Genomic DNA, 24,077 nt, shown 5'->3' with positions numbered 1-24,077 from the left:
TCTTTTTTCGTAATTTTTCTCATCGTCTCATAAATTTGATCTCGGCTAGCATGAGAGCTGAGCCGAGCTGAGCCGAGCATTAATAGACATTTTACTTAAAGCGAGCCTCGATGAGCCAAATGAGTTGTTCCGACATCCGACATGCTTTGATAATTTATGCATAATTCGTCCGACGGAGTTCGAAAAGAAAATCAAACACTCGTGAAAATGTCTAGTAGGCAGAAATGAAATATTGAAATTGGGGTTGCAATCCCTGTTTTCAATCTTTTTTATTTAAATTCGTAACATAAAATGTTTTTATCTGCTGGACATCTAAATCCGCTTCCTATTTATCGGATTCTTGCTATTGGTGCTTGGAATGTGAGCACTACTCCCAAAAAAAAAGAATAACATACATTCTTTACCAAAAAAAAAATGCATACAGACATATATATATATATATTTAATTCTAGAGTCACATAAAACATTTCTTTAATACTTCTTCGCGTGCAAAATATCCGCAAAAACCATCCGAACAAACGGATTGATGGTTGGGCCGGGCGGGCCTGACCCGAGCCCAGGCCCGCCCAAACACGAGGGAGGCCGACAAAATCGAAACCGCTCCTTTTCTTTCTTCAATCCAAGCAGATTTTGAAACTCGCTTGCCGCGAAGTTCGTCCGACAATTTCTCCTCATCAACCGAATCGGCTCTATCCATTCAAACTTATCCAGTCACAAGCACAGGTAGAGCAAGTATCTAGGCGCCTGCATTATCTATAATCTGATTCCTTTTTTCCTTTTTCTGGGATTAGTTAAATTTAGGATCCGATGCATATATAGAAAGCATTCGATCGTTTGTGTTCCTAGTTTTGACGAGCGTTCGCTGTCTATGTCGGTGGTTATTTTCAATGTCGGTGGGTGTTAGACGGTGGCACGCCTATGTACCGGCTCGTTTTCAGGTAGCTCAATCGCGAACGATTCTACGCGTTGTCTGGACGTTGGGGTTTTCATGTATCGGACCTCTTGAATTTGGGGTTGAAATCTCAGCTGCGGTATAATTTGGTAGTTCCGAAGGCATATGTCTCAGTTTGGTCGCCGAATTCTCCTTTGATTGGGCTCAATTCGTTGTGGATCCTGAGAAATCAGAAACGGGTGTTTATGATTTGTCTGTTTGGTTACCTGTAATAGGGGCTTCATCTGCTTTGAAGATGCCGGCCACCGCAGGAAGGGTTCGCATGCCCGCAAACAATAGGGTTCACAGCAGTGCAGCCCTTCAAACCCATGGTATATGGCAGAGTGCGATCGGGTATGATCCCTATGCCCCCAACAAGGATGATGCAAAGAGCTCCGCTCCCAATATGGCGGCGGCTAATTCGGAGCCCAAGGCCGAGAACTCGTATACGTGCTTCCAAGATCTGCTTGCTCTTGCCCGCATTACTGGGTCAAATGCTGATGAGGCCCGGGGCGCATGCAAGAAGTGTGGCCATGTTGGCCACCTGACAGTTCAGTGTAGGAACTTCCTGAATATGAAGGATGGTAATGAGGAAAAGGACACGGAGGCAGTGCAGGCTGCACTTGCATCTTTTCCTGGGTTGGATAAGCTGAAGGGGAGTGCTAACAAAGCGAGTGGTAAGTCTGAAGCGGAAAGTGAGGAGGATAGCAACGAGGAAGAAGACGAAAGTGAGACTTCGGATTCTGATGTTGACTTGGAGATTGAGAGGGTAATTGCCAAGCGCGAGGGGAAGAAGGTAATCACTAAGGGCACCGTAGAAAATTTATCGAAGAAGAAGAGGAGGGATGGGTCAGAAGATGACGACTCGGATAGTGATCTGGGGGAGAGAACGAAGAGAGGGAGGTCGAAGAAGAGAAAGAGTGGAAGGAGAAGAAGTAGTCTCTCGGAGGATAAGGATGAAGTTAGAAGAAAGATGAGGAAGGCAAGGAGGAGGAAGAGGGACGAGTCATCAGATGAGGAGGAGCATCGACGGAGGCATAGGAAGAGTAAGAAGGATGAAAGGAGGAGGAAGAGTCATAGACATACAGATGATTCCAGCTCAGATGAATCAGGTGATTCTAACAGGCGGCACAGGAAGAAGAGCTGGAGAGTAGCTGCATCTTCCGCTTCCCAAGCAAGTAGCTCGGATGACTTACGTGTTGGGAGGGATAGGAAGCGATCTGCCAAGAGTAGCAGAAGACACCGTCATAAAGAGGATGACTCTAGCTAAGATGTAGGTAATGACTTGTACTTTAGCTATTTAGTCGAATTACTGGGAGTGGGAATGCGCTACGTGACATCTCCGGATGCCAAGCGGAAGACTTCTATGTTGTAGAACGTCATTCTATACTAGATGTAACAAAGTGCCAACTAAAGATTATTTTCTATGTGAATGAGAAATGATGAGGTTTATTCGCTTCAAGAAACCTAATTTTTCCTCCTTTTGTTCTGTTATTGAAAGGTTACTAGAAGATCTATGTACGAGTTACATAAATAATACGATAGCAAGATAGTGCTAGTTGGTGCAGATTTGTTGCTAATGAGTAGTTTTCTTCCCTGGCTATTGAGGATTAGTATATGTTTTTATTTTTTGAAGGGTAATCGTTAGGCCCATTTATGGCGCTATGGTGGTGATTCTTGTCTCCCTAATAAATATCATCACGGCCTGTTGAATATAGAGTACGGCTGCGAAAATACCCATTGTGGCCAGTTGATATAATACGTAGATAGTTATTGCTGCTCAGATATCCTTAGAGATTCCTTAATCTGAAGAGTGCATTCTAGGGGGTTAACAAGGTACTTTGTTTGGTTTACGAGGCCGAAATTTAGTCTTGCTTCATGATAGATGGCTTGGGGAGGGAATAACTGCATGAAATATGTGAAATGTGATGTGTGTCCCTGATGCTGGTGATATCTTTTGAACCTGCTGATTCCCAGAGGAAGGAAATATGGTGTCTTCTGTGTAATCCATTACAGCTTGCACTGCATGACAGCGGCCTGTCTGCAGATATTTAAATATTTTAATCAAGTCACTTTTTGGGGGAGCGAGAACTAGGAACGTGGTGTCTTGAAAATGGAAAAGCCTTTCAAGTTCTTCAAACTAAGATACGATTTCTCACTTTTTGCTATCAACTGTTGAGTATCATTTTTCCAAAGGATGGATAAACATACTAAGAACTGCCCCCTTAGTTTTGGGTAAAAAATCGCTTCATAAATGTGATTTTCTTTGTATGTTGTGACACGGGGTTCATGAACTTCAACTTCTTGTGCCATCGGAAGTAAATGGTAGTTCAACATGAGCTCATGATGGCTCAAAAATTGTTTTCTTTTACTTCTACCTTTTCTTCCCATGGAGTTCCTTTGGAACCAGATAACAGCACAGAAGATCTCTGTGGAATACCAGGCTATACATCACTTTTGTGTTGTAAGTATCATTCTTGGTGGAATTGCTTCTAAAACATAAGGAACTTCTATGCTTTATACTTTGATGTTTGAATTGCTGAATTTGCTGAACATCTTTCAAAGGTTCGAACAGTGTTAGTCTTCTCTAGGAAAAGATATGGAGCTCACTGAGTGCGTCCTAGCCCTTGGATTTGGTGGGCTCTACATAAATAAGACCAGCCTACTCTGAGGGTTCGGCGTGCACCCGTCCGTTGTACCAGTAGCATATCCTGCTTAAGCTATCTTTGGTCATGCTTTCTTGAGCTTCATCATGGATTATGTTGCGAAATGAACTCCTGCGGGGTTAGTTGAGCCGTTATCCTCAAATAAAGTTATTCGCCTCCAAGCATACTTGGCTCCTTATATATCCAGGTTTGTGCTTGAAAACTCTCGGAGGAGTATTTACACTTACCCTGCTATTGTTTAGAATAAGACCAGCAGAATTATACCAGTACATATGTCTCATGTGATTGTGAAAACAAATACATTTGGAGGTACATGTTCCATCATAGACCTTAAAAGAAATACCGCATTGGGAGGCAACTTCTTGTTGGCTTGATGCCTAGGAAGGAGAACCAGGTCCAATATGAGCAAGTTCTTGTTGTGCTTTGAGATAATTGTTTTTGCTGTTTCTTGGCCTTAAAAGCTTCTTTATATATTTTACCGCATATGGCTTTAGATATCTTGGAGTTCCTCGTGCTTGCTGACATTAGGGTTGTTAAGTCACATGGGCTTTTCCCCCTCTCTCTCTCTTTTTAATTTATTATTTTATGGTTGTTTATTGGTGTTTTGGGCTTGACCCATCTAATGTAATAAGCTATTATCTATTATAAATACAAGCTGTGTGCCTAACCTAGGCACACACTGTTTTCTCTTCTCATTCTCTCTCTAACGCCACTCTCTCTCCCTCTTCTTTGCCTATTTCACGGTATCAGAGTAGTATTTTTTTCATTCCTTGTTTTGATCGGCCCTCATCCTCTTCTTCTCCTTCTTTTCTTTTTCTCTTTTCTTCTATAATGGGCATACATCAGCATGACTTCTAAGTCATAGATTTCTTGCCGAGCCTACCAAGCGGTGTAGGCTGGTCTTCTGCCTCCAGCCCTAAGGTGCTGGTGCTGTTATCTTTTTGTTCCGATCCGGAGGTGCCAGTTTCTTTGTGTAGAGACCTAGCAGGTGTCTCTTTTTTTTTTGCAACAACAATGGCAGGAGATGATCCACAGAAGGAGGTGATCACGAGTGATGGTTCTGGCTCCAACAATACCAAGGGTGTTGTTTCTTTTCCAATGAGACTGTCCAATGAAAAATTGGAAGGAGCCCTAAATTTTCAAATTTGGTGAAAGACTATTCTTGTCTGTTTAAAAGGTATAGGTAAAACTAAATATTTGACTGATTTGCCTCCTAAGTCTACCGACCGTAATTATTTTGAGTTGGGAGATTGAAGAGAACCGTATCTTCGGACTTTACTTAAATTCCATGAATCGCAAAGTTAAGGTTATGATTGCTAATTGTCCAACAGCTCGAGATGTGTCGAATCATTTAACTATGTTATATTCAAACACGAACAACAAATCTCGTGTGTGAGATGTGTTAAAAAAATTATTTCAACTTAATCGGGAGGAGCGATCTATTCAAGAGTTTTATACTGGGTTTCGAGCCCCGTTTGATGAACTTGATTTGTTGTGGCCGATTCCAACTAGTCCTAATGCGATGATTGCGTAGAGGGAGCAACTCGGTGTTATGTGTTTCTAGCCGAGTCTTCATAGGGTTCCCATATCTATTCTCAAGTTCTATAATCGGCTAAGTAGCGTTACCATTTAGGCTTATACTCCGTCTGTGCAACCAGAATCTAGTGACAAGTCCACCTTGTTCTCTTCTTCCGAGAGTGGCAGATCACATGGTGGTCGTGGAGGTTGTGGTGGTAGTAAGGACCAGCGTGTTGTCATCATTGTGGTATTCTCGATCATCTAATGAGCAACTATTATAAGTTGCACGGTTATCCGAGTAGTAACAAAGTCGCTAATGCCTCAGCACTCGCATCTTCTAGGATCCAAGAGTCCTCTCCTGTTTTCGGGAGGAGAATGATTGAGATGATTGATGAGGAGTTTGCACAGTATACTTAGTTTCGGGTGGACGAGCAGGTTTCTACTACTAGATATGCACAGACAGGTAATCATACGGCATGTGTTTCCATGTCTCGTGGCAAATGGGTTGTTGATTCTAGTCTTCAGATCACCTAATAAGGACAGTAGGTAATCTCACAACCTATTCCTCTTCATCACATGTTAGTTCTATTACCGTGGCGAATGGCCCTTCAGCAATTGTAAAAGAGAGTGGGACTTCTTGTCTTACATCGGATTTAACATTATCTTCTGTGCTTTATGTTCCGAATTCACCTTTTTATCTACTATCGGTTAGTCGGATCACGAAACAACTGAATTTTTCTGTCTCATTTTTCCCCGATGGTTATGTTTTTTAGGATCTTTTGATGAGGAAGGTCATTGGTAGAGGAAGGGTCGAAGGAAGAGTCTATGTTATTGAAGCCACACCACTATCAGTAGCCTGTTTCGCCACATCCCCTAGTCCATATGAGATTCACTGTCGTCTCGGCCATCCAGCTCCTACCACCCTCCATAAGTTATATCCTCAATTTAAGAATGTTTCCCGTGAATGTGAGTCGTGTCGGTTTGCTAAGAACCATTGTGTGCCTTATTTTTCTAGAGTCAATAAAAGAGTGTCAATTTCATTTGAGTTAGTCCATTCGGACGTAGGGGGTCCTTGTCTCGTCGTGTCAAAGCTTGGCTTCAAATATTATGTAACCTTTGTTGATGACTATGCATGGATGACGTAGGTCTATTTAATGAAAAATCATTCCGAGGTGTTCCAATTTTTTTTTAAATTTTATGCTGAAATTTGAACTCAATTCTCCACTTCTGTTAAATGTTTGCGCAATGATAATGGTCAGGAATATTTATCCTCTCAATTCATGTCATTTCTTTCCCGTAATGGTATTGTCCATCAAACTTCTTGCCCCGATGTACCTTAACAAAACGGTGTAGTAGAACGCAAGAATGAGCATCTGTTAGAGGTTGCTCGTGCTCTCTTGTTCCAGCACAATATTCCTAAATAATTTTGGGTGGATGCAGTTTTGACAACTTGTTATCTTATCTATCGTCTTCCCTCTGTTATTCTCAACGGAGAAATCTCTTTACGTGTGTTGTTCCCTACTAAATCTCTGTTTCCTCTCTTTCCCAAGTTATTTGGGTGTGTATGTTTTGTTTGTGATACACGACCTCAGGTGTCTAAACTCAACCCTAAGTCTCTTCGTTGTATTTTTCTAGGTTATGCTCGGCATCAAAAAGGTTATCGCTATTTTTCCCCTGATTTAGGTCACTATGTTATCTCTGCAGATGTTACCTTTCATGAGTCTCAGTCCTATGGCACCAAGAATGTTCTCCATCTACTTTCTTGGAGGATGTCCCGGTCCATTGTCCTTTGTCCAATCCTACCTCTGAGGCACCATCCACGCCCACAGCCTAATCCACTAACGTGTGGTATGGTCCCGTGTATCATCGCCGGCCGACTCTCGTGATTTCTTCGAACCCATCCAATGTGCCTTCTGATGACTCATTGGATCCTCCTCCAAATGCATCTTTGCCAAAGCCACCTCCGTTGGATAACTTTCCATTGGTACCGGATCTCCCCTCGGATGATGAGGCTATTGCTCTTCGTAAAGGTGTTTGTGCTTGCCTTGATAGACTTGTCTATACTAGCTCTTATAAGGGTTTAGCTGTCCCGACACGGGCATTGATTGTCACTCTAGATTCCATCTTTGTTCCACGATCGGTTTCTGATACCTTGGCTCATTCTAGTTGGCGTCTTGCTATGGTGGATGAGATGCGGGCGCCGGTTCAAATTGAGACCTAGGAGCTTGTTCCTCTTCCCATAGGTAAGCAACCTAGTGGTTGTAAATGGGTTTATACTGTCAAGGTTAGTCCGGGTGGCTCACTTGAAGGCTCGTCTTGTTGCTAAGAGATATGCTCAACAGTATGGTGTTGATTATTTTGAGACCTTTTCTCCGGTGGCTAAAATGGCCTCCGTTCGGTTATTTATTTCTCTAGCAGCCTCCCATGATTGGATCCTCCATCGGCTTGATGTCAAAAATGCTTTCTTGAATGGCTATCTTGACGAGAAGGCGTATATGGAGCAACCTCTCGAGTTTGTTGTTCGGGGGAGTCTAGTAAGGTCCGTCGGCTTCGTCTTTCCTTACATGGTCTTCAGCAGTCACCTCGTGCATGGTTTGGCAAGTTTACTACAAATGCTATACGGGATTTTAGCATGAAGTAGAGTATTAAGGATAATTCTGTTTTCTATCATACTTCTTCTACAGGTTGTATCTATATGGTTGTATATGTGGATGATATTGCGATCACCGGCAGTGACTTAACGGGCATTTCCGGGCTCAAGGAGTTCCAGCACAGTCAATTTCAGACCAAGGATCCTGGTCCTCTAGGATACTTTCCTGGTATTAAGGTTTATAAATGTAAGAATGGTGTTTTTCCATCTCGGAGAAAATATGTGTCAAATTTCCTGCAGGATACAAGGCTTTACGGGGCAAAATATTGTGAGTCCCCCATGATTCCCGGTGATAAGCTCGTGTTTGTAGGAAGGGGCCCGATTCCGAGCCCGAGAGGTATCGTAGATTAGTGGGAAAACTAATTATCTCACTATGACCAGACCCGATGTTGCCTTTCTAGTTAGTGTTGTTAGTCAATTTATGGCTAACCCTCGTGTTTCTCATTGGGAAGCTGCTGTGCGGATTATAAAATATCTGAAGAAGGACCCCGGGAAGGGTGTCATCTATCAAAAGCACGGACATTGTTTCATCGAAGCATTCTATTATGCGGATTGGGCTAGATCTCCCGCTGATAGGCTATTTACATCTGGTTTTACTATATTTATGGGTGGCAATCTCGTCTCGTGGAAGAGTAAGAAGCGAGATGTGGTTGCTCGGTCTAGTTGCGAAGTAAAGTATCGCTCAATGGCAAGTAGAACTGCTGAGATTATATGGTTGCAACAACTTTTGACGGAGATAGGTTATTCCATTGATTGTCTTTTTAAATTATGGTGTGATAATCGATCAGCTCTACATATTAGAAATAATTTCATGAGAGGACTAAACACATCAAAATTGATTGTCACTTTGTCAAAGATGCTTTGCTCAGGAACGTCATCGAGTTCGGATATATTCAGACTAGTGATCAACTTGCAGACATCCTTACAAAATCTACTACTGGAAAGATGATAAAGTTCACTTTGAAACAAATTGGGCATAATGAATATATATGCTCCAGTTTGAGAGGGAATGTTAAGTCACGTGAGCTTCCTTCCCCCCCCTCCTCTTTCTTTTACTAATTATTTTATGATTGTTTATTGGTGTTTTGAGCTTGACCCATCTAATGTAATAAGCTATTATTTATTATAAATACAATATGTGTGCCCAACCTAGGCACACACGGTTTTCTCTTCTCATTCTTTCTCTAACGCTGTTCTCTCTTCTCTCCCTCTTCTATGCCAATTTCAAGGGTGATGGCATTGGAGTTGATCAAAATTGTAATGAGTAATCTAAGAGGTGTGTGGCTTGGGTGATGACTGAACAGCCATTCGAATGTCACATGGAGTCAACGAGTAACTAGGATCTAGTTATGTTCTGGTCCTGCCTCATGTGAGGACCGAAGTTCGGCTAAATGGGCTGGTCATGGAAGTCGAGAGTGATGCTTCTTGGCTATTGAATGTTTGGCAGTCATCATGCTCCATCTTCAAGGATTTCAAATGCAGAGTCATGTCCTATGCTGTTGCTATCGCCGCATCAGTTGTAAAAGTGATGGAGGAACATGCATGGCAATCTGGGGAGAGTTGCCAAATCAAAATGTCAGCGAGGTTTCAATCACGACGTCGATGATATTGCCGAAACGAGGAATGGGAAGCCGCCTCGTCAGACAGAGCGAGATTTGGCATCCTCCTAAGATTGCGGTGGTGAGATGCATACGATAGTGTCAATTGGGAACATGTTGTGTAGTTAGGGATCTGTGTCCAGATTAAACTTATTTTGTTCAAGTTAAGCAATGCAGCTTGCTTAAGCTGCCCTGCATCTGTGGAGTGTGGAGAAAGCAATTTCTTGGTCAAGATAAAGTCTTTTCTTTTTCTCTTTCGGCTCTTGTTTTTCCTACATAGCGCATGTTTTTGTGGATCTTGTCTCCTCAGGGCCCTAAGAAACTGAAGACCTTTTTGAGCTGAGAAAATTCAAGAGGTAGCAAAGTGCAAAATCAACGATGAGGGGTTCCTGTTCATGCTGCTACGAGCGTCCCATTTTGTCTCTTGGATTGCTTACCTTAATTTTTGTATTGGGTGATTTTTTTTTTTTTTTTTTGGTCGGAAAATATTGGGTGAAGTTCAAAATGCTCTCTTTAGTTCTTCTTTTACTTGTCCAGTTTGCAAGGATGTTCACTAATTTCTTAAGGCAAACCGTTTGTCCCAAAAACTCAAGCGCCTTTCGATCGATTCTCACATGCACAGGACAAAGGCTTCGAAGAATGATTTGTCGGAATAAGCAATGGGAGTAGGAAAACGATAGCAAGAAGATGAATTATTCATATGTGTTGTGTTATGATATCATACGAAATTTTGTAAAATTATCATGGATAATTTTAAAAAATTTAAATTAGTAAAAGAAAATATTTTTGTAACTAATTTTTTTTTTTTGTTTCGGTCGAATGTAACTAATTATTTGAAGCGATCGGTTTTAGGATTTTGTTTTTTTCCATAGATGTTTACTCGATATTATCATCCTCCTTGGTTTGTCAGCATGTGAGTGAGATATTTTATTGAAGAGCATCCATACCGTCAAAAGGCCGGGAGGCAGAGAGGGAGGGGCACAGGAAGCATCCATAACACCCGACATATTCATCATCGTCATCATCATCCTCCTAAATCGTTTCAGATCATTTGCAGAGAGTTCGAGTTGTGGGAGTGTGAGAGTAGCGGGGAAGATGCCGAGAAGCAGGTTCGCTGGGTCGATCTCGAGCCCCAAGGTGGACGTCGCCATCGACATGGGCAACCCCTTTCTCAACGTCACTGTCGATGGCTTCCTCAAGATCGGCACCGTACCATTTCTCGTCTTCTTCTTCTTCTTCTTCTTCTTCTTCTCCATCTTTTTCCCCTGAATTTGTCGGTTGAAATTTGACACCGGGTCGTTGATTCCCGCAGGTCGCAGCCACCAGATCAGCAGCGGAAGATGCCTATTTCATCGTCAAGAAAGGTCTTTCTCTTGAACTTGACATCAGACAACAAAAAAAAAAATCGGATAAAGATCATACTTTTTGTATGTGTTCTTGGACTGTGCTTCTACATTTGCAAATGTTAGCAAGCTGGTTTTTTTCTTTTTTTTCTTTTTCCTTTTGGGGTTTGACCCCAAAAGTTTGTGTGAATGGAGAAATGTGTATGTCGAGTGTGTTCCTAGCGGTTCAGCTGAAAATGTTGAGTTGGTTGTTCGACGTCTCGTGTGTCGATTTTGACCTGCAAGGCCGTGAAGGACTTTGTCTCATCCTGTGAACTTTCTTTAGCGGGCTCTATGTTAATAATCAGATTGACAGGTTGTTCCATTGGCTGGAGTGGTGCTAATGTTCGGTGTGGCTTTTTGCAGGGAATTTTTCAAGTCACAGTTTTGAGGACACGGTGAGTATTCTTGGACTATGCTGGTCAATTCAATCTGTAATGCTGATATATATCTTCTTTTCTTGCCAAATTATGCGTATGTAATGAACAGTTCACATGATCAATCAGTATGAAGGTTCTAATCCATTCTTTAAAATGCTTTTATTGGTTTACTCGTTCAAAATTATCTTAAAAGTTTTTGCTTCTTGGAGTTGTTGGACTGTAGAATCTGCCAAGAGGGATTTCTGTGGCATATTCATTTGCATTGTGCAAAGTTGTGACAACAGATAATTGATGGCCCTTTTGTCCTGCTGATGTGATTACTTGGATGTTGCAGTTGAAGAAGATGTGCAAAGAAGGGGCATACTGGGGTAAGTATCAATCAAGAATACATGCAAAGTTTATCATATTTGCCCGGGGGAGTGTCTAAAAATTCTTCTCTTCACAAGAGCAGCGACAATGTAAAGATTTATCCTGTGTATAAACAGGGACGGTTGCTGGAGTCTATGCAGGAATGGAGTACGGGGTAGAGAGAATCCGTGGCACCAGAGACTGGGTAATGCTTGCTCTGCCTTGGGCGAAATTTCCATTTCTTCATGGGATTTGGCTTTCTTCAAGAAGAGTTCTTTGCATGTTCAAAATTTTTATACGAATCTCGGTAGTGGGAAGGATAATGTTGCAATGTCTTCCGCTTCCTTGACTACTAGAAATGCAACATGAACTTTTACATGGTTGATCAGACATGAAAGACTTCTAAACTGTTGTATGCAAGTCTAGCTGAAAAAATGCCACACTTTTTGTTACTAAACTTCCTGAGTTCCGCTCCCTAGTTATTGACTTACCCAACACACCCATATCTCTCTTATTGACTGAGCGTTTGACCAAGACTCTTTCACTCCCTTTCAATATGTTGCAGAAAAACGCTATGATAGGGGGTGCTTTGACTGGCCTCACAATATCTGCGGCCAGCAGCAATAACAGAGACAGGGTTGTGTTGGATGCCATCACAGGAGGTGCAATCGCAACTGCTGCAGAGTTCATCAATTATCTGACATGAATAATGGAGCAACCTATTCCCGATGCGTTCTTGCCTTTAAGGTAGAAAGCATCTAGTATGCTTCTTCTGCTCATTGCCCCTCTCTTGTAAGCAAAACAACTGAAAGTTTGATGTCAAGAGTCGAATCATCGTTTTCTCATCTGTAAACTATCGCTTATGAGTTTATCGAGGTTTATGGAGCCATTTTTAGAATGGAACTCTTCCTTACATCGCAGACTCAGATTCTCTACGGAGGACTTTTGTGTGAACCTTTTGTACAAGTGATTGTAGTTACCCAGTTTTCTTGAGAGGACCTTGCAGGATAAATTATCTGAAACCTTCAATACAAATGCTTGCAAATCCATTGTAAGGTAGTGTAAAATAAATGCAATAGTGACATGTCAGTAATTAAAGAAGGAGGTTCTGATGCAGTTTTTCAATGGAAATTATCTCCTGAAGGGAGAACCACATGACCTGCATGATTAATAGGCTATTAATGGTGAGATGTGGAGGGTTTATTCAGAGTCGAATGGCAGAACCAGATTGTTCCTATGGGGAAATAGGAGGTCGGCATTGGGCTGGGTGTGATTCCATTAGCATTAAGCAGCAAGTATAGTTCTCTGGATACCACCAAAATGGTGGGCCTAGTAGTAAAGGGGTTATTTGTCTCTCATGGCATCACGAGTTTGATTCGTGAACAAACCTCTGAACGGCTCATCCTGCATTACTAGATGCGCATGCCTCGTGTAGAGAGACTTTCTGATTGCTAGTGTCTCGATAGGGCTATGATGACGGGATCGTCGACCTTATATTTTCGTCTCGTGAGCGATGTGGATTAGCTACGACACAAACTTAACATTCCATAGCTAGTGGGAGAAACCTTATGGTAATGCCAAGTTGGGATCACTAGCGCTGGTCGCCCCTGCTTACTCTTTTATTTAAGAAATAAAAAGAACATAGTTCTCCGACCATATTGATGATAACAATAGTTTGCTTGTAACGATCGTATTGATGATAACAACAGTTTCTTTGTACGTGGGTAAGACTTACGTAAGACTCTGATAACAACAGTCTTCTTCAATGTGTAATATCAAAAGGATTTCGTGAATGGTGTGTCTCATGGACATTTAGGCTGCGCATGGTAACACTCCGGAAACGCGTATGATAAAAGAGTGTTCCGAAAACACTTTTAAGAAACAGAAACACTTTTGGACCAGAAATAAAAAACAAAAAAATAAACTTATTTCTATGTTCCTGAAACGCTTTTTAGAAACACATTTAAAATATTTTTAAGGAACAATTGGAAAAAAACTTATTTTTGAACACACACTCTTCACTTTTGTTCTTGCACGATGTTGACACTTGATTTTTTATCATTTTTATTTTAGAAAATTAATTAAAAATACCAAAGAAATTCATAAAATTACAAAATCAACCTTGGAAGCTTTGGCCTAGCCTTAGGAACCAATTTTGAAAAAAAAATCGTAATTTTTGACATTTTTCGGATTTATTTTAATTATAAAAATAGCCGAAAATCAGGAAAAATAGTATTCGTGGTCAGAAAAATGTGCAAAAATAGTCCATATTTTTATTTTAATTCCATTTTTATTTTTGCCTCTTAAATTTTTAAAAATTCAGTTTGGGACCACATGCCTCTTCATTGAACATAATCCTAAATGAACTAAAAAATTTCATTTTAAATCATTGTAGCCAAATTTTTTCACTTTTAGAGTCATGACATGAGACTTTGATACCCTGCAACTCATTCCAGTCCTCATGTTTGGAAAAATTGCACAATTGGACTAAAAGGACCTAAATGCACAAATATTTTTCATTTTAGTCTCCGGTTTCACTCAAAATGCAATTAATATTTTTCTAGTGGTCTCCGTTTAAAGGTAATCATATTTTTAACTACTTGAGAACATTTACATGTGACTCATAAGTGTGATTTTTCCTATCTATAGAAAACATATTTGATGTTCTCGTTGTCCAATTCCAATTCGTCTTCTCTTTCGGTTTTTTTTTTTTTTATAGTTGATCTCATCCATATTGTAATTTGATAAATCGTATATAAATTACTTATACACATATTGGTCTAATTTGATTGAGTAAATTGAACAAATGAGATTTAATTTGATTTAGTAAGTTAAAAAGATAAAGACATCTTAATTTTAATACATATAGTCCCCTTAATTAAATGAAAAATTAGGAACAATGTTTTTGCAGTTACCAAGGGTGTTTCTTTTCTTTCTTTCTTTTTTGTTCCGGAAACAGAATTTTTTTACGCTTACCAAACGCGTTTACGTTCTCAAAAATCGTTACCGGGAACAGAAATAGAAAAAGTGTTTCTATTCCAAACTTTGTTCTAGTTAAGGAAATTTTTTTTTTTTATTTCCAATGTCTTTCTAATGCGATGTGCGATCAATGCATTGAAAATGGTGTTCTTTATGAGGAACTTAAGAATTGCACCATGGATAGTTCCCAAACGATGATACCCACAACAAAGCAAACCAAATACAAGCGATCACACAGCCTTAGAGCATCTTAAAGACCCGGAAAAGGGTTTGTAGATGCTGCGGCTGCTTTATTTACTGGTTATACATATGCTTCATTATAGATTTTATTTTCTATGGAAAGGTCGCCGAACCGCCAGACGGGTCGATACTTGCTAATAACGAATAACAGGGTTGCTTTGTGTGGGGGACTTTGTGCTGTTCCTCAGCATTTGCACGGATCGCACGAGCAGTTGGATCCGCACTTGCAGCCACCGTTCTCTGCCCCGAAAGAGCTCATCTCAGACACTTCATGGCACCTGAGAAAGACAGTAAGTTCTTGCGTTATCCGCAAAGGACAACAACGTTAAGAAGAAAGTTAAAATGATGCTCTGCATAATCGGTAATTGGTGTTGAACTGACTTACATCTTCACAGGGGTAACGCCGCTGATGATGGTCTCCAGGCTGTTCTCGGCCACATCAGGATGCATGCCGCATCTGCCCAACATTTGACAAAGAAAAGATGAAAGTGGAAACTGGTCAGCTCAATTTTGGTGAACTAGGAATAGGATGTTTGTCATAGGCTATTAGCGGCACTCAGATGTGTCAAAGCTTTTCTGTGTATAACCCTGTGCCTAGGAGTATGGAAAGACTCACCATTCTCTCTTACTCTCCTAGTTAGACACTTGCAGGACTAGCAGGCGATTGAATCGACAACGGCAGAGGAGATTATCCAAATGAAAACAACTGTACTCAGAAGAGTAAACGTGGAGATCGTTTTACCCGCTGCAGCCGCTGCCGCATTTGCATCCAGAGCCACATCCACATTTTCCACCGCAGCAAGACATGTTTAGGAGTCTCTTCGGATGATTTCTCTGGAACGTACTGAGCATACAGGATCAAACTCTAGGATGAGTCCTCAGCTCATGAACCGGAGTCCTATTTATATTGTCGATGAGCAGACTGACGTTGGACATCCGCCATACACGTGGATCAATCCTGAGGCACTAGAGCCTGATCAAAGAGAAAATTCCCTCCCTCTTTTCTTCTTCTTTTGCACAATTGTCCTTTTTTTTTTTTTTCGGTCCAATGCACAATTGTCTTGAATGGTGACTTTTTGTGTAGAATCGAACCATGTCAGGCAATAATTAATAATATCGTATACCCTGGTTGGGAATAGTTAGCAGTAACATATCATTAGTGTGCTTTCCATGATTGCTTGCCTCCGGAATCATAATTTGTCTGCTTGTTCTCTCTCTTTCCCACAAGAATGACAGTAAACCAGGATCACACTATGAGACAAAGAAGCTCGGCAAAGTAATTTGTCGTTAAACACAGCCAGGTCTGAAGGCATGAAGCATGCCTTTGCCAGGTTAATTAGAACATTGCGAGGATTAATTTATGAATTCTTCATTTGTAAAAATTGATTGATGACTAACTGCAAGGACATCCCAAAAGAAAACAAAAGAGGCGGTACGTGACTCAGTGGCTTGGGGGATTCCATCTTATTATGCAGCCTTCTATGCAGTACTTGCTACTACTAGTCTCGTTGCACAATCCATTGGCGCTTCGAATTCATCGAAAGGAATTAACAGAGCTCCATCTCCTGACTGAATTCAAACGTTGGATTTCGTTTTCTTCGCTTTGATGTCAAGAAGTCCCGATAATTCATGTGCAACAGAGAGCATCGACAGAAGGTAACTGGATCGATGCTAGCAAAAGAGTAAGCAAAAATTTGGTCCTTGAGCTTTCTCTATGCCGTATGTGAGGGCTGGAAGTTTACTAGACGAGTGGTGCAGAGACTCCGCATTATCAGGTTCAACCCGATATGGGCAAACAGCTCCGAAGATAAGGAAATGGAATCGCAGATTCGCTTTCTATGGAAAGAAAAGGCAAACGGAAAGGCTCTCAAATGGTGGGTGGGTCTTCAACTCCCCGTGTCCCCTGATTGTGGAGTTTGCTTTAATGGTGGTTCTTGCCTTTTATTTTCTTGTGGTCCTTGAAGAGGGTGCTACTCACACATTAAAATATTTCTCATTTGTTCCTGTTGTCTTGAAGAACAATATAGAGCATCTGCCAACAAGTCTAAGACCCTCGGCCGGCAGGAGCTCTCGCCGTTGCAAAGGGTTTGTTTCCACACTTCCAAGGAAAAATCTCAATCCTGCAGGCAACAGTAAATTTATCAGGATAAAAAGCTAAAGATTCAAACCAATAAAAATCGATTCTTATCCCAGAAAGTTTAATTCTCTTGGTATCCCTGAAGGAACTGGCACAGCACAACCAAGCTGTCGCCATTTATCTCTTGGCACAAACAAAATATATACTGCCAGGTTTGATCTTCGTGAGGCTGTCCAGTTGCCACAGCAAGGACTTGGGAACCTCGATACTTGTCTCATTCCACCAGTATGAATCAACCACCCCAGCACATTTGTGTCTATTCCACAAGGCACAAAGCGATGGAGCCATTTTGGGATGAATGTAATGCGGTAAAACATCAGAAACCAAAGTAGATGATGGAAGTAGTCAAATATATCCGCATCAATGAGAAAACTAGAATTGCTTAATCAGACCAATGACCCAGAAATTCTCATTGCAGTCATAAAGATTAGATCAGCTTGCCCATCTCCTAGTTCTCGACAACCATGAGTCCTTGACAAATTTCAAATGGAAAGAACACATTTTTTTCCTGTTCTGGTCTAGCTTTGTAAATTGATACATTCTACTCAGAAAAAGAAAGATCGAAGAGCCATGGAATGATTTGACCAATCAGTAATTGGCATCACTAAACACAAGAATCACATCTAACTGGCAGATTTACAACTGGGTTCATCATCAAACCTAGAGCAAGACCAGACTCATCATCTCCAAAACCACAAATCCAGATCTTTAAACCCTACCACACAAACCAAAACGAACAGCAACACACCACCTCCTATGCCCTCTCGCCCCTGATCCTCCTTGCAAGCTGAATGTCCTTGGGCATTATGGTGACCCTCTTCGCATGGATCGCACAGAGGTTTGTGTCCTCGAAGAGACCGACCAGGTACGCCTCCGCCGCCTCCTGGAGGGCCGCGACGGCGCTGCTCTGGAACCGGAGGTCGGTCTTGAAGTCCTGAGCGATCTCACGGACCAGCCTCTGGAACGGGAGCTTCCTGATCAGCAGCTCTGTGCTCTTCTGGTACTTCCTGATCTCCCTCAGCGCCACCGTGCCGGGCCTGAACCTGTGCGGCTTCTTCACCCCGCCGGTCGCCGGTGCCGACTTCCGGGCGGCCTTCGTCGCCAGCTGCTTCCTCGGGGCCTTGCCGCCGGTGGACTTCCGCGCCGTCTGCTTCGTGCGAGCCATTTCTGGTTACGAAACCTAGGGCTTTTGCTCGTGTTTGGTTTTCGCGAGGAGATGAGGAAGGAATGCGATGGTGATGACGGAGAGAGGACGCGAGCGTTCGTATTTATAAATTCGAGTTCTTTTGGAAGAGGCGGGAGACTTTCGAAAAATTTTGAGAGCTTCCGAGGAAGAGGGGGCGAGTGAATCTGGACCGTCGGTGAGGAGAAGAATCAACGACTGAGAACGAGTGTGCTGGTGAGACGGGGATCGCGATCCGTGTCACCTAAACGACAGCCAATAGGATTTCAGAACCTCCCAGAATATGTTTCAGCTCGTTCATAGTTTGACCGGGACCGCCGGTTCCAAACCGGAACCAGCCCGGCCCCTCACAGGCCGGTTACGGTTTAAAAAAATTCGGAACAAGCCCGGAACCAATGGTTCCGAACCGCCAAAAAAAAAAAAAAAAACAAAACGACTCTTTTTCCTTCCAACAGCCCAAAATTGGGCCGAACCGGAACCGGCCTTGAACCTCCCCGGAATCGAGACCGCCCCTTCAAGGGCCGGTTCCAGTTCAAGCATGACCACGAGTCGGAACTGTTAATTCATGAACCGGAACCGATAGTTCACAGCCTGTGATCATGTCTCTTCATACTAGCAGAGGAAAGCTCAAGCAAGTAGTAATAAGTTGCTCCGATCTCAACCCCATTCACTCATTCAAACATAAAGTACAGAGAATGGCGAATCTAACAAACTCTCCATTCCACTAGTACAATCGAGCAAATATTCTTGACGAATCTATCGACATCTGATGAATGACTCCGGATCCTCGCGACTTGTATCAACATATATACCAAAAAAAAAAATCTTCACGGGCTTGTTACCGAACTGATTGCCATTAAGAAGCGGAATACTAAAATCCTTAAGTTCAAGCCCTTAGAAAATAATCTAAGACAACCCAATCTCATGCTATGCAGCACAGATCCACCATACCATGAACAAAACTTGGCGCGCGAGAAAGCGGAAAACAGTGTGCAGACATCTTACTTCTACCCACCAACTTGCTCTAACTCTCAAGGACTTAATACTTCATCCAAGAGATCATCAAGAATCCAATCCTCCAATTCCAGCGCCACGCACTCCCCTTCCCACTGGAGGTTCAACCAACCATCCCCCTTTGCCATATCTCGAGCGATCACACCGTCTAATGTCTGGTCCCGCTCCGGCCTTGTACGGTACCGGTTCACTCTTTTCCAGACCTCCTCGAGCATATGCTGACCCTTCGGGATTGGTTTGACATTCGTCGTAAAGGAGAAGGCTTTTGGGAAGTAAGCGGGCAATCGCTCGAAGATCTCAAGCAGGGCTTCATTGACTAAATCGAACAGAAGCTGGTGGTTGCTACAAGCACCGACGTCCTCATCTGAGCATCCTAACTCGTGATCTGCTGCGCAGTCCTCCAAATTGTCTAATAACTTAGGGTTCAGCGGTTGCTCCGCAGTTTGCCACTGTTCAAATTCCTCACTTTCGGAGATGCCGGATAGGTTGAGCAAGTGACTTACGTAGTTAAAGTCTACCTCATCCCTTTTATCCAAATGCCAAGTCTTTAAGAAATGGTCTGCAATGTTGTTCTTCATCCCATTTCCCGTATCTTTTGAAGCCTCGCAAGATACTGACAAAGATTCCGGCACAGAGCTACTGGGCAGGTTTGCATGAGAACCTGGCTCCTCCAGATGAAGGCAACCTGGAGCAACAGTGGATCAATTTGTCACACGGTCACACCCAACTCTTGCACACGAGAAAAACAGAGTACCAAATGGATGAATGGTGCAAATGCATTCCGATAGCAGGTCTAAATATGAACTTGGATTGACTAGGATCAGACAAAACATGTAACATGTTAGAGAGGACATGAATTGTAAGATCTGCATTCAAGGACATGACTGATCTTAATATGCTTAAGAAATGCCATTTCCGTCCCACTCTTGACAGTTATAAACCAGGCAATTCCAGGCGAAAGATGCGAAAATGGAAACTTGTCTTGGAGATGTAGTTGATACCGTTTGAGGGCAAGAACTCCCCTGCTGTAGCTTGGTCGACCTTTGGAGAGGGTTTGGGACTACAAACTGAACTTAGTTCATCTCCTTGACTGACGGCTTCCCATGTGATAGACATCTCCCGTTCATGCAGGGCCCTGTTATCCTCCCCTGTTGATTCAACAACATTTTCACTATGTTCAACAGTCTTCTGATCTAAAGCTACAACCGCGCTGGAGCGCAGTTCAGTACTAGTCTCTGCATCATCATCATCGCCTTCTTCTTCTTCTTCTTCTTCTTCTTTAATATCCTCAAGGAACTTGACCTCCGGAGTATCATGTGATAGAGCACTTCCATCAGGATTTGAAGGAATAGCTGAAGAATTTAATTTGCTGCCTAAATCACACCCAGTTTTCACACAAGAATCCCCATCCTTCTTCACTTGCATGTCTGAACAAATAGCGTCTAAAGACACCACACCAAGGAGGAAAGATAGGGTTGCAGGGTCCGGAAGGGAGAGTCTCCTTCTGAATGATTTACGCGTATGTCCACCCGAAGAATTCCTGTCTTTGTTTGTCAATTTTAGGCTATTGGAATGATGCAGTTTAGGCTCCTTCCCATAAGCATTCTCGAATAACTGAGCATATCTATCCAGTGAATCGTGTATAGAGGAAGTTCTTTCCATGTGGTGTAGCTTACTCACGTCGGTCCAGTTTTCGCCATCTTGGTACTGAGAATTTTCAGAAATCTCTTTCATGTTGGCAGGAGAACTTGATCCAGAAGAAATTCGGTCAGGGCGAGCATCTGCTGGCGCATTTTCTATTCTTTCTTCTTTAAATGCACGCCTTATTCTACGCTTGATGCGTTTAATCTGATTCATGACTGTCTGATTCCATCCGTGCACTTTAATTGGGTGGGAGTTGCCTGAGGAAGAAGCCATATCTTCTTGCTTCATGGCTCTGCTTTGCACTGATTGTAGATCATGATTTTGCAGCAAGTTGGATAAGGTGAGTTTTGGCCCCTGACTGATTGTTGTCGGCTTTTCACCCTTTGGGAAAGACCACATTTCACTTTGCTTGTGCTTAAGAGTGATTGGCCTATAATGTCTAACGCCTGATGCATCGGCCACCGGAAATGATCGAGACCTTGTGAAGCTTGCTTTTCTAATTGAAGCCTGCTGGCCGTCATATCGTTCCACAATGCCCGCATGTGAATCTTGCTGTTGGGAGCCATTGGATAGGGAATCCATGTTTACCTTGACTGTCTCTTTCTCGGCCTTATCTTTGTTCTGCCGCTGCAAATTTGTCTCGCCCTTCCCAAAGTCCATCAGCTTTTGCTTCACTTCTTCACCTCTCTCGAAAAGGGGTGCTCTCTTTCCACCGCCAAGCTCCTCCCCTGTCCTCGGGGAATAAAGGTCTTGCAATTTAGGGATTGGAGTGTCGGCACCATCATGAAGGATAATGATAGGATCCCTCCATTCGTCTTTTATTTCATTGAGGACGGAATCAGTGCGGTGATGTCGGTGTAGAAGAAAGCTCAAAATCCAATCTTGATGGATGTTTTCCTCACGCGCATCTTTTGCAAGTAGTTCTCTGGTGCTACTCGCAGGAACATCGTTGAGAGAATCAGCTTCTATGCTAGGCCGTTCCCGCTGAAAGTTTCAGAATTAAAAGATATCCAAGTTCAATGTTACACAAGGGCCAGCGAAAGCATTCTGATTAAACATCGGTGTAATTGAAAACGAGAATTCTCCAATACAGCTGATAATTCGATGATATAAATTGAGAGCCGTATGCCGAAATTCAGACGATGCTCTATGTTAAAAACATGAATTTACCAGTAGATGCTCTGCTTCGTCTTGCCCTTGACCAGTCTCACAGTTGAAAGAGATTGTTTTCGGTGTCGTGCAACCTGAAACCAGAGGAAGATAAAACTCAGATAAGAACTGCAAGAGAAAGAACAGGAATGTGAGATCCAAAGTTACCATAGTGAATCCAATATGATAAAATGTAACACCACTGATACCCGCAGTTAATGCGGTATTTCAGAAAAGGAATGTGATATCTAAAGCTACCCAAGCAATGTGATATTCGAGTTGGCAGCATAATCTAAAGTTATCTGGTTCATTGATTAATTCATGCTGCGAAAAATTCCTCACAGTGCTAGACATCTTCCACCGTCGAAGTTTGTACCATTGAAAAGGAAAGCAGGGTAAATCAGATTGTCGGCGACGGTGACAGGAAACAGGATATATGGAAGAGTACTTAAAGAGCAGTCACAGATCAACATAGAAAACAGTCTCTTAAACATAGCAAAAAAGGTTTTAACTTCCCACTTTTTCGTTATTATAGAGGATAAAAGAGATGCAAAAGGCGATAAAACAAGCGACCAGGGAGGATGAGCAAACCGACATGGCTTATGTCCGCGGCGTTTTCTCCCTCGACGCTCTTTTCCATGAAGCGCTCTCCTAACGTGACGCCAGTAATGATAGTCGAGGACGTGAAAGAACCCCCACCAGCAACCAGGATGACTGTTCTGCAGTCGGATGCCGTGATCTCTGCCCTGGATGTCCCCTTCCATCTGTGAGAGGTCGAAGCAAGATCGCACCTAAAGTCTCGAATGGCCCTTTAGCTACTTAACGACAGTTACGTCGTGAGGACTGACTTTATCACTGGAACCTGAATCAAACATTGGAACATGCTATGTGAGCGAAAAAATGCACTGACGAGCCATACTCGGGCATGGGTATTATCCACAAGCACGGTTTAAAGAGCCAAAGATTCCTGTGACCTCATCATCAACATCAAGCACCAAGTAACTTCAGAATTATAAGGATCCAAGCACAAAGCGCAACATGAGAACCACTTTACTCTCTTTCCCAATAATATAAAACACTCTAAAATTCCATGCCTAATTCATTCTTAGCCTTCTAATCAGACGCTCCTGCACCTGATTTCAGACTTCAATGGACATTGAACTACTTCCCTCTTCTAACTACCGAACAAGAGATTCTCAGCACTTAAAAAGGGAAAGAAAGATAGGATTTCGGGATATTGCCGTTTGCTACAGAGAAAGGCAAGGCTCGCAGTTTCATGCAGAGTTAAGACAGCAAAAAAAGAAAACAGAGGCGCAAATTAGACGTCAGAAATCGAGATTAAAAGAGACGGAAAGGGTTTGTTCAAGACCCCTTGCCTCATCCGTCAGCAAAAAAAACCAAAGTAACCCCCCAGAAGCGAAACGAAGAAGGAAACTGGGCATGCAAAACAAGCTCTCGACATTGAAATTAGCAGCAAAGTTGAAAGACAAACAGACCTCGGAGTTTTGCTCCTCCAAGCTGAGACAGGGCAAGACTCGGTCTGATACAGCGCGGACTGCTCTTGAGAAAGATCAGACAAGGAATGTGTCTGAACACTCGGGCAACCAAGAATTCCAACAGCCAAACTTCTCATGAAGCAAAACTTGGCGTGAAACGCAGAAAAGGGTTGGTTTTACGAGAGGAAACAGGAGGAGGAGGAGGAGGGAGAGTCGTTAGTGGTGGTTGTCCGAGAAGGCAAGAGACTAGCCAGCAGCACCCCAAGAATCCCGCAGGCTTTTTTGTTTTTGGCGCGCTAGATACGCTGTAGTAGTAAGAGGAAACTCCAAGACCGGTCCACACTCTCTCTCTCTCTCTCCCGCCTTGCTTTGGCCCGGTCCAAATTGCTACAACCACGAGGTCAGCAAATCAAGTCAATGGAGGCAAAGCTCCATGACGTCTTCCTGGTTACTTACCCCCACATGAAAAAAAAAAAAAAAAAAGATAAGACGGAAAGGAAGAGAAGAAAGGTACCTGGTTGGTTGGGAAAGGAGAAGGCGTAGCTGACCAACCAAGATTATCATTTGAAATGAATAAATTCTCCGCTCGGTGTGGCTCTGGCTCATGAGGAGTTGATAAACTTGCCCTCCTTCAGATTAAATCCCATTTCTTTTTTGTGGGGGCTTTCGAATAATGTGCAGACAAGAGCGTCAAAATCGATTAATGGAACCTAGCTTGCATATCCTTAAATTGGAATTTATCACAGGTTTTAAGATCGGTTA

At 42.5% G+C, this 24,077-nt stretch overlaps 5 protein-coding genes across 12 annotated transcripts; 2 read left to right on the top strand and 3 right to left on the bottom strand.

The window, feature by feature from the left end:
* Positions 1 to 628: 628 nt before the first annotated feature.
* Positions 629 to 9,761, top strand: LOC115736633 (CAX-interacting protein 4-like). Of its 4 annotated transcripts, none has more exons than XM_048283455.1 (2): positions 629 to 2,208; positions 9,541 to 9,761. In XM_048283455.1, exon 1 carries the CDS (start codon positions 1,188 to 1,190, stop codon positions 2,199 to 2,201), a length of 1,014 nt encoding a protein of 337 aa, XP_048139412.1. In that variant the 5' UTR covers positions 629 to 1,187; the 3' UTR covers positions 2,202 to 2,208; positions 9,541 to 9,761. The 4 variants fall into 4 exon arrangements, with proteins under 4 accessions (XP_048139412.1, XP_048139411.1, XP_030524282.2 ...); XM_048283454.1 differs by lacking the exon at positions 9,541 to 9,761 and adding an exon at positions 3,523 to 3,977; XM_030668422.2 differs by lacking the exon at positions 9,541 to 9,761 and having other exon boundaries at positions 634 to 723; positions 1,168 to 2,336.
* A 584-nt stretch (positions 9,762 to 10,345) lies between these two features.
* Positions 10,346 to 12,366, top strand: LOC115736640 (outer envelope pore protein 16, chloroplastic). The gene is made up of 6 exons (XM_030668435.2): positions 10,346 to 10,572; positions 10,676 to 10,727; positions 11,112 to 11,143; positions 11,460 to 11,493; positions 11,611 to 11,678; positions 12,039 to 12,366. The coding sequence occupies exons 1-6, from the start codon at positions 10,459 to 10,461 to the stop codon at positions 12,177 to 12,179; spliced, it is 441 nt and encodes a 146-aa protein (XP_030524295.1). The 5' UTR covers positions 10,346 to 10,458; the 3' UTR covers positions 12,180 to 12,366.
* A 2,270-nt stretch (positions 12,367 to 14,636) lies between these two features.
* On the bottom strand, positions 14,637 to 15,588 carry LOC115736805 (metallothionein-like protein type 2). The gene is made up of 3 exons (XM_030668672.2): positions 15,435 to 15,588; positions 15,078 to 15,149; positions 14,637 to 14,970 (listed from the first exon to the last, which is right to left on the bottom strand). The coding sequence occupies exons 1-3, from the start codon at positions 15,542 to 15,544 to the stop codon at positions 14,877 to 14,879; spliced, it is 276 nt and encodes a 91-aa protein (XP_030524532.1). The 5' UTR covers positions 15,545 to 15,588; the 3' UTR covers positions 14,637 to 14,876.
* Positions 15,589 to 17,215: 1,627 nt separating this feature from the next.
* Positions 17,216 to 18,100, bottom strand: LOC115736767 (histone H3.2). The gene has a single exon (XM_030668606.2). It carries the CDS (start codon positions 17,992 to 17,994, stop codon positions 17,584 to 17,586), a length of 411 nt encoding a protein of 136 aa, XP_030524466.1. The 5' UTR covers positions 17,995 to 18,100; the 3' UTR covers positions 17,216 to 17,583.
* A 550-nt stretch (positions 18,101 to 18,650) lies between these two features.
* Positions 18,651 to 22,679, bottom strand: LOC115736785 (protein TRM32). Of its 5 annotated transcripts, none has more exons than XM_030668641.2 (5): positions 22,415 to 22,679; positions 21,841 to 21,914; positions 20,028 to 21,654; positions 19,008 to 19,711; positions 18,651 to 18,813 (listed from the first exon to the last, which is right to left on the bottom strand). In XM_030668641.2, the coding sequence occupies exons 1-4, from the start codon at positions 22,581 to 22,583 to the stop codon at positions 19,044 to 19,046; spliced, it is 2,538 nt and encodes an 845-aa protein (XP_030524501.1). In that variant the 5' UTR covers positions 22,584 to 22,679; the 3' UTR covers positions 18,651 to 18,813; positions 19,008 to 19,043. The 5 variants fall into 5 exon arrangements, with proteins under 5 accessions (XP_030524501.1, XP_048140558.1, XP_030524503.1 ...); XM_048284601.1 differs by lacking the exon at positions 18,651 to 18,813 and having other exon boundaries at positions 18,915 to 19,586; positions 19,662 to 19,711; XM_030668643.2 differs by lacking the exon at positions 18,651 to 18,813 and having other exon boundaries at positions 18,915 to 19,711; positions 20,028 to 21,183; positions 21,226 to 21,654.
* Positions 22,680 to 24,077: the final 1,398 nt, after the last annotated feature.

Source organism: Rhodamnia argentea, chromosome 8 (genome assembly GCF_020921035.1).
Source record: "Rhodamnia argentea isolate NSW1041297 chromosome 8, ASM2092103v1, whole genome shotgun sequence".
Lineage (NCBI taxonomy): Eukaryota > Viridiplantae > Streptophyta > Magnoliopsida > Myrtales > Myrtaceae > Rhodamnia > Rhodamnia argentea.
Note: the sequence above shows the minus strand (reverse complement) of the source record. Positions and strands in the feature narration are given on the sequence as shown.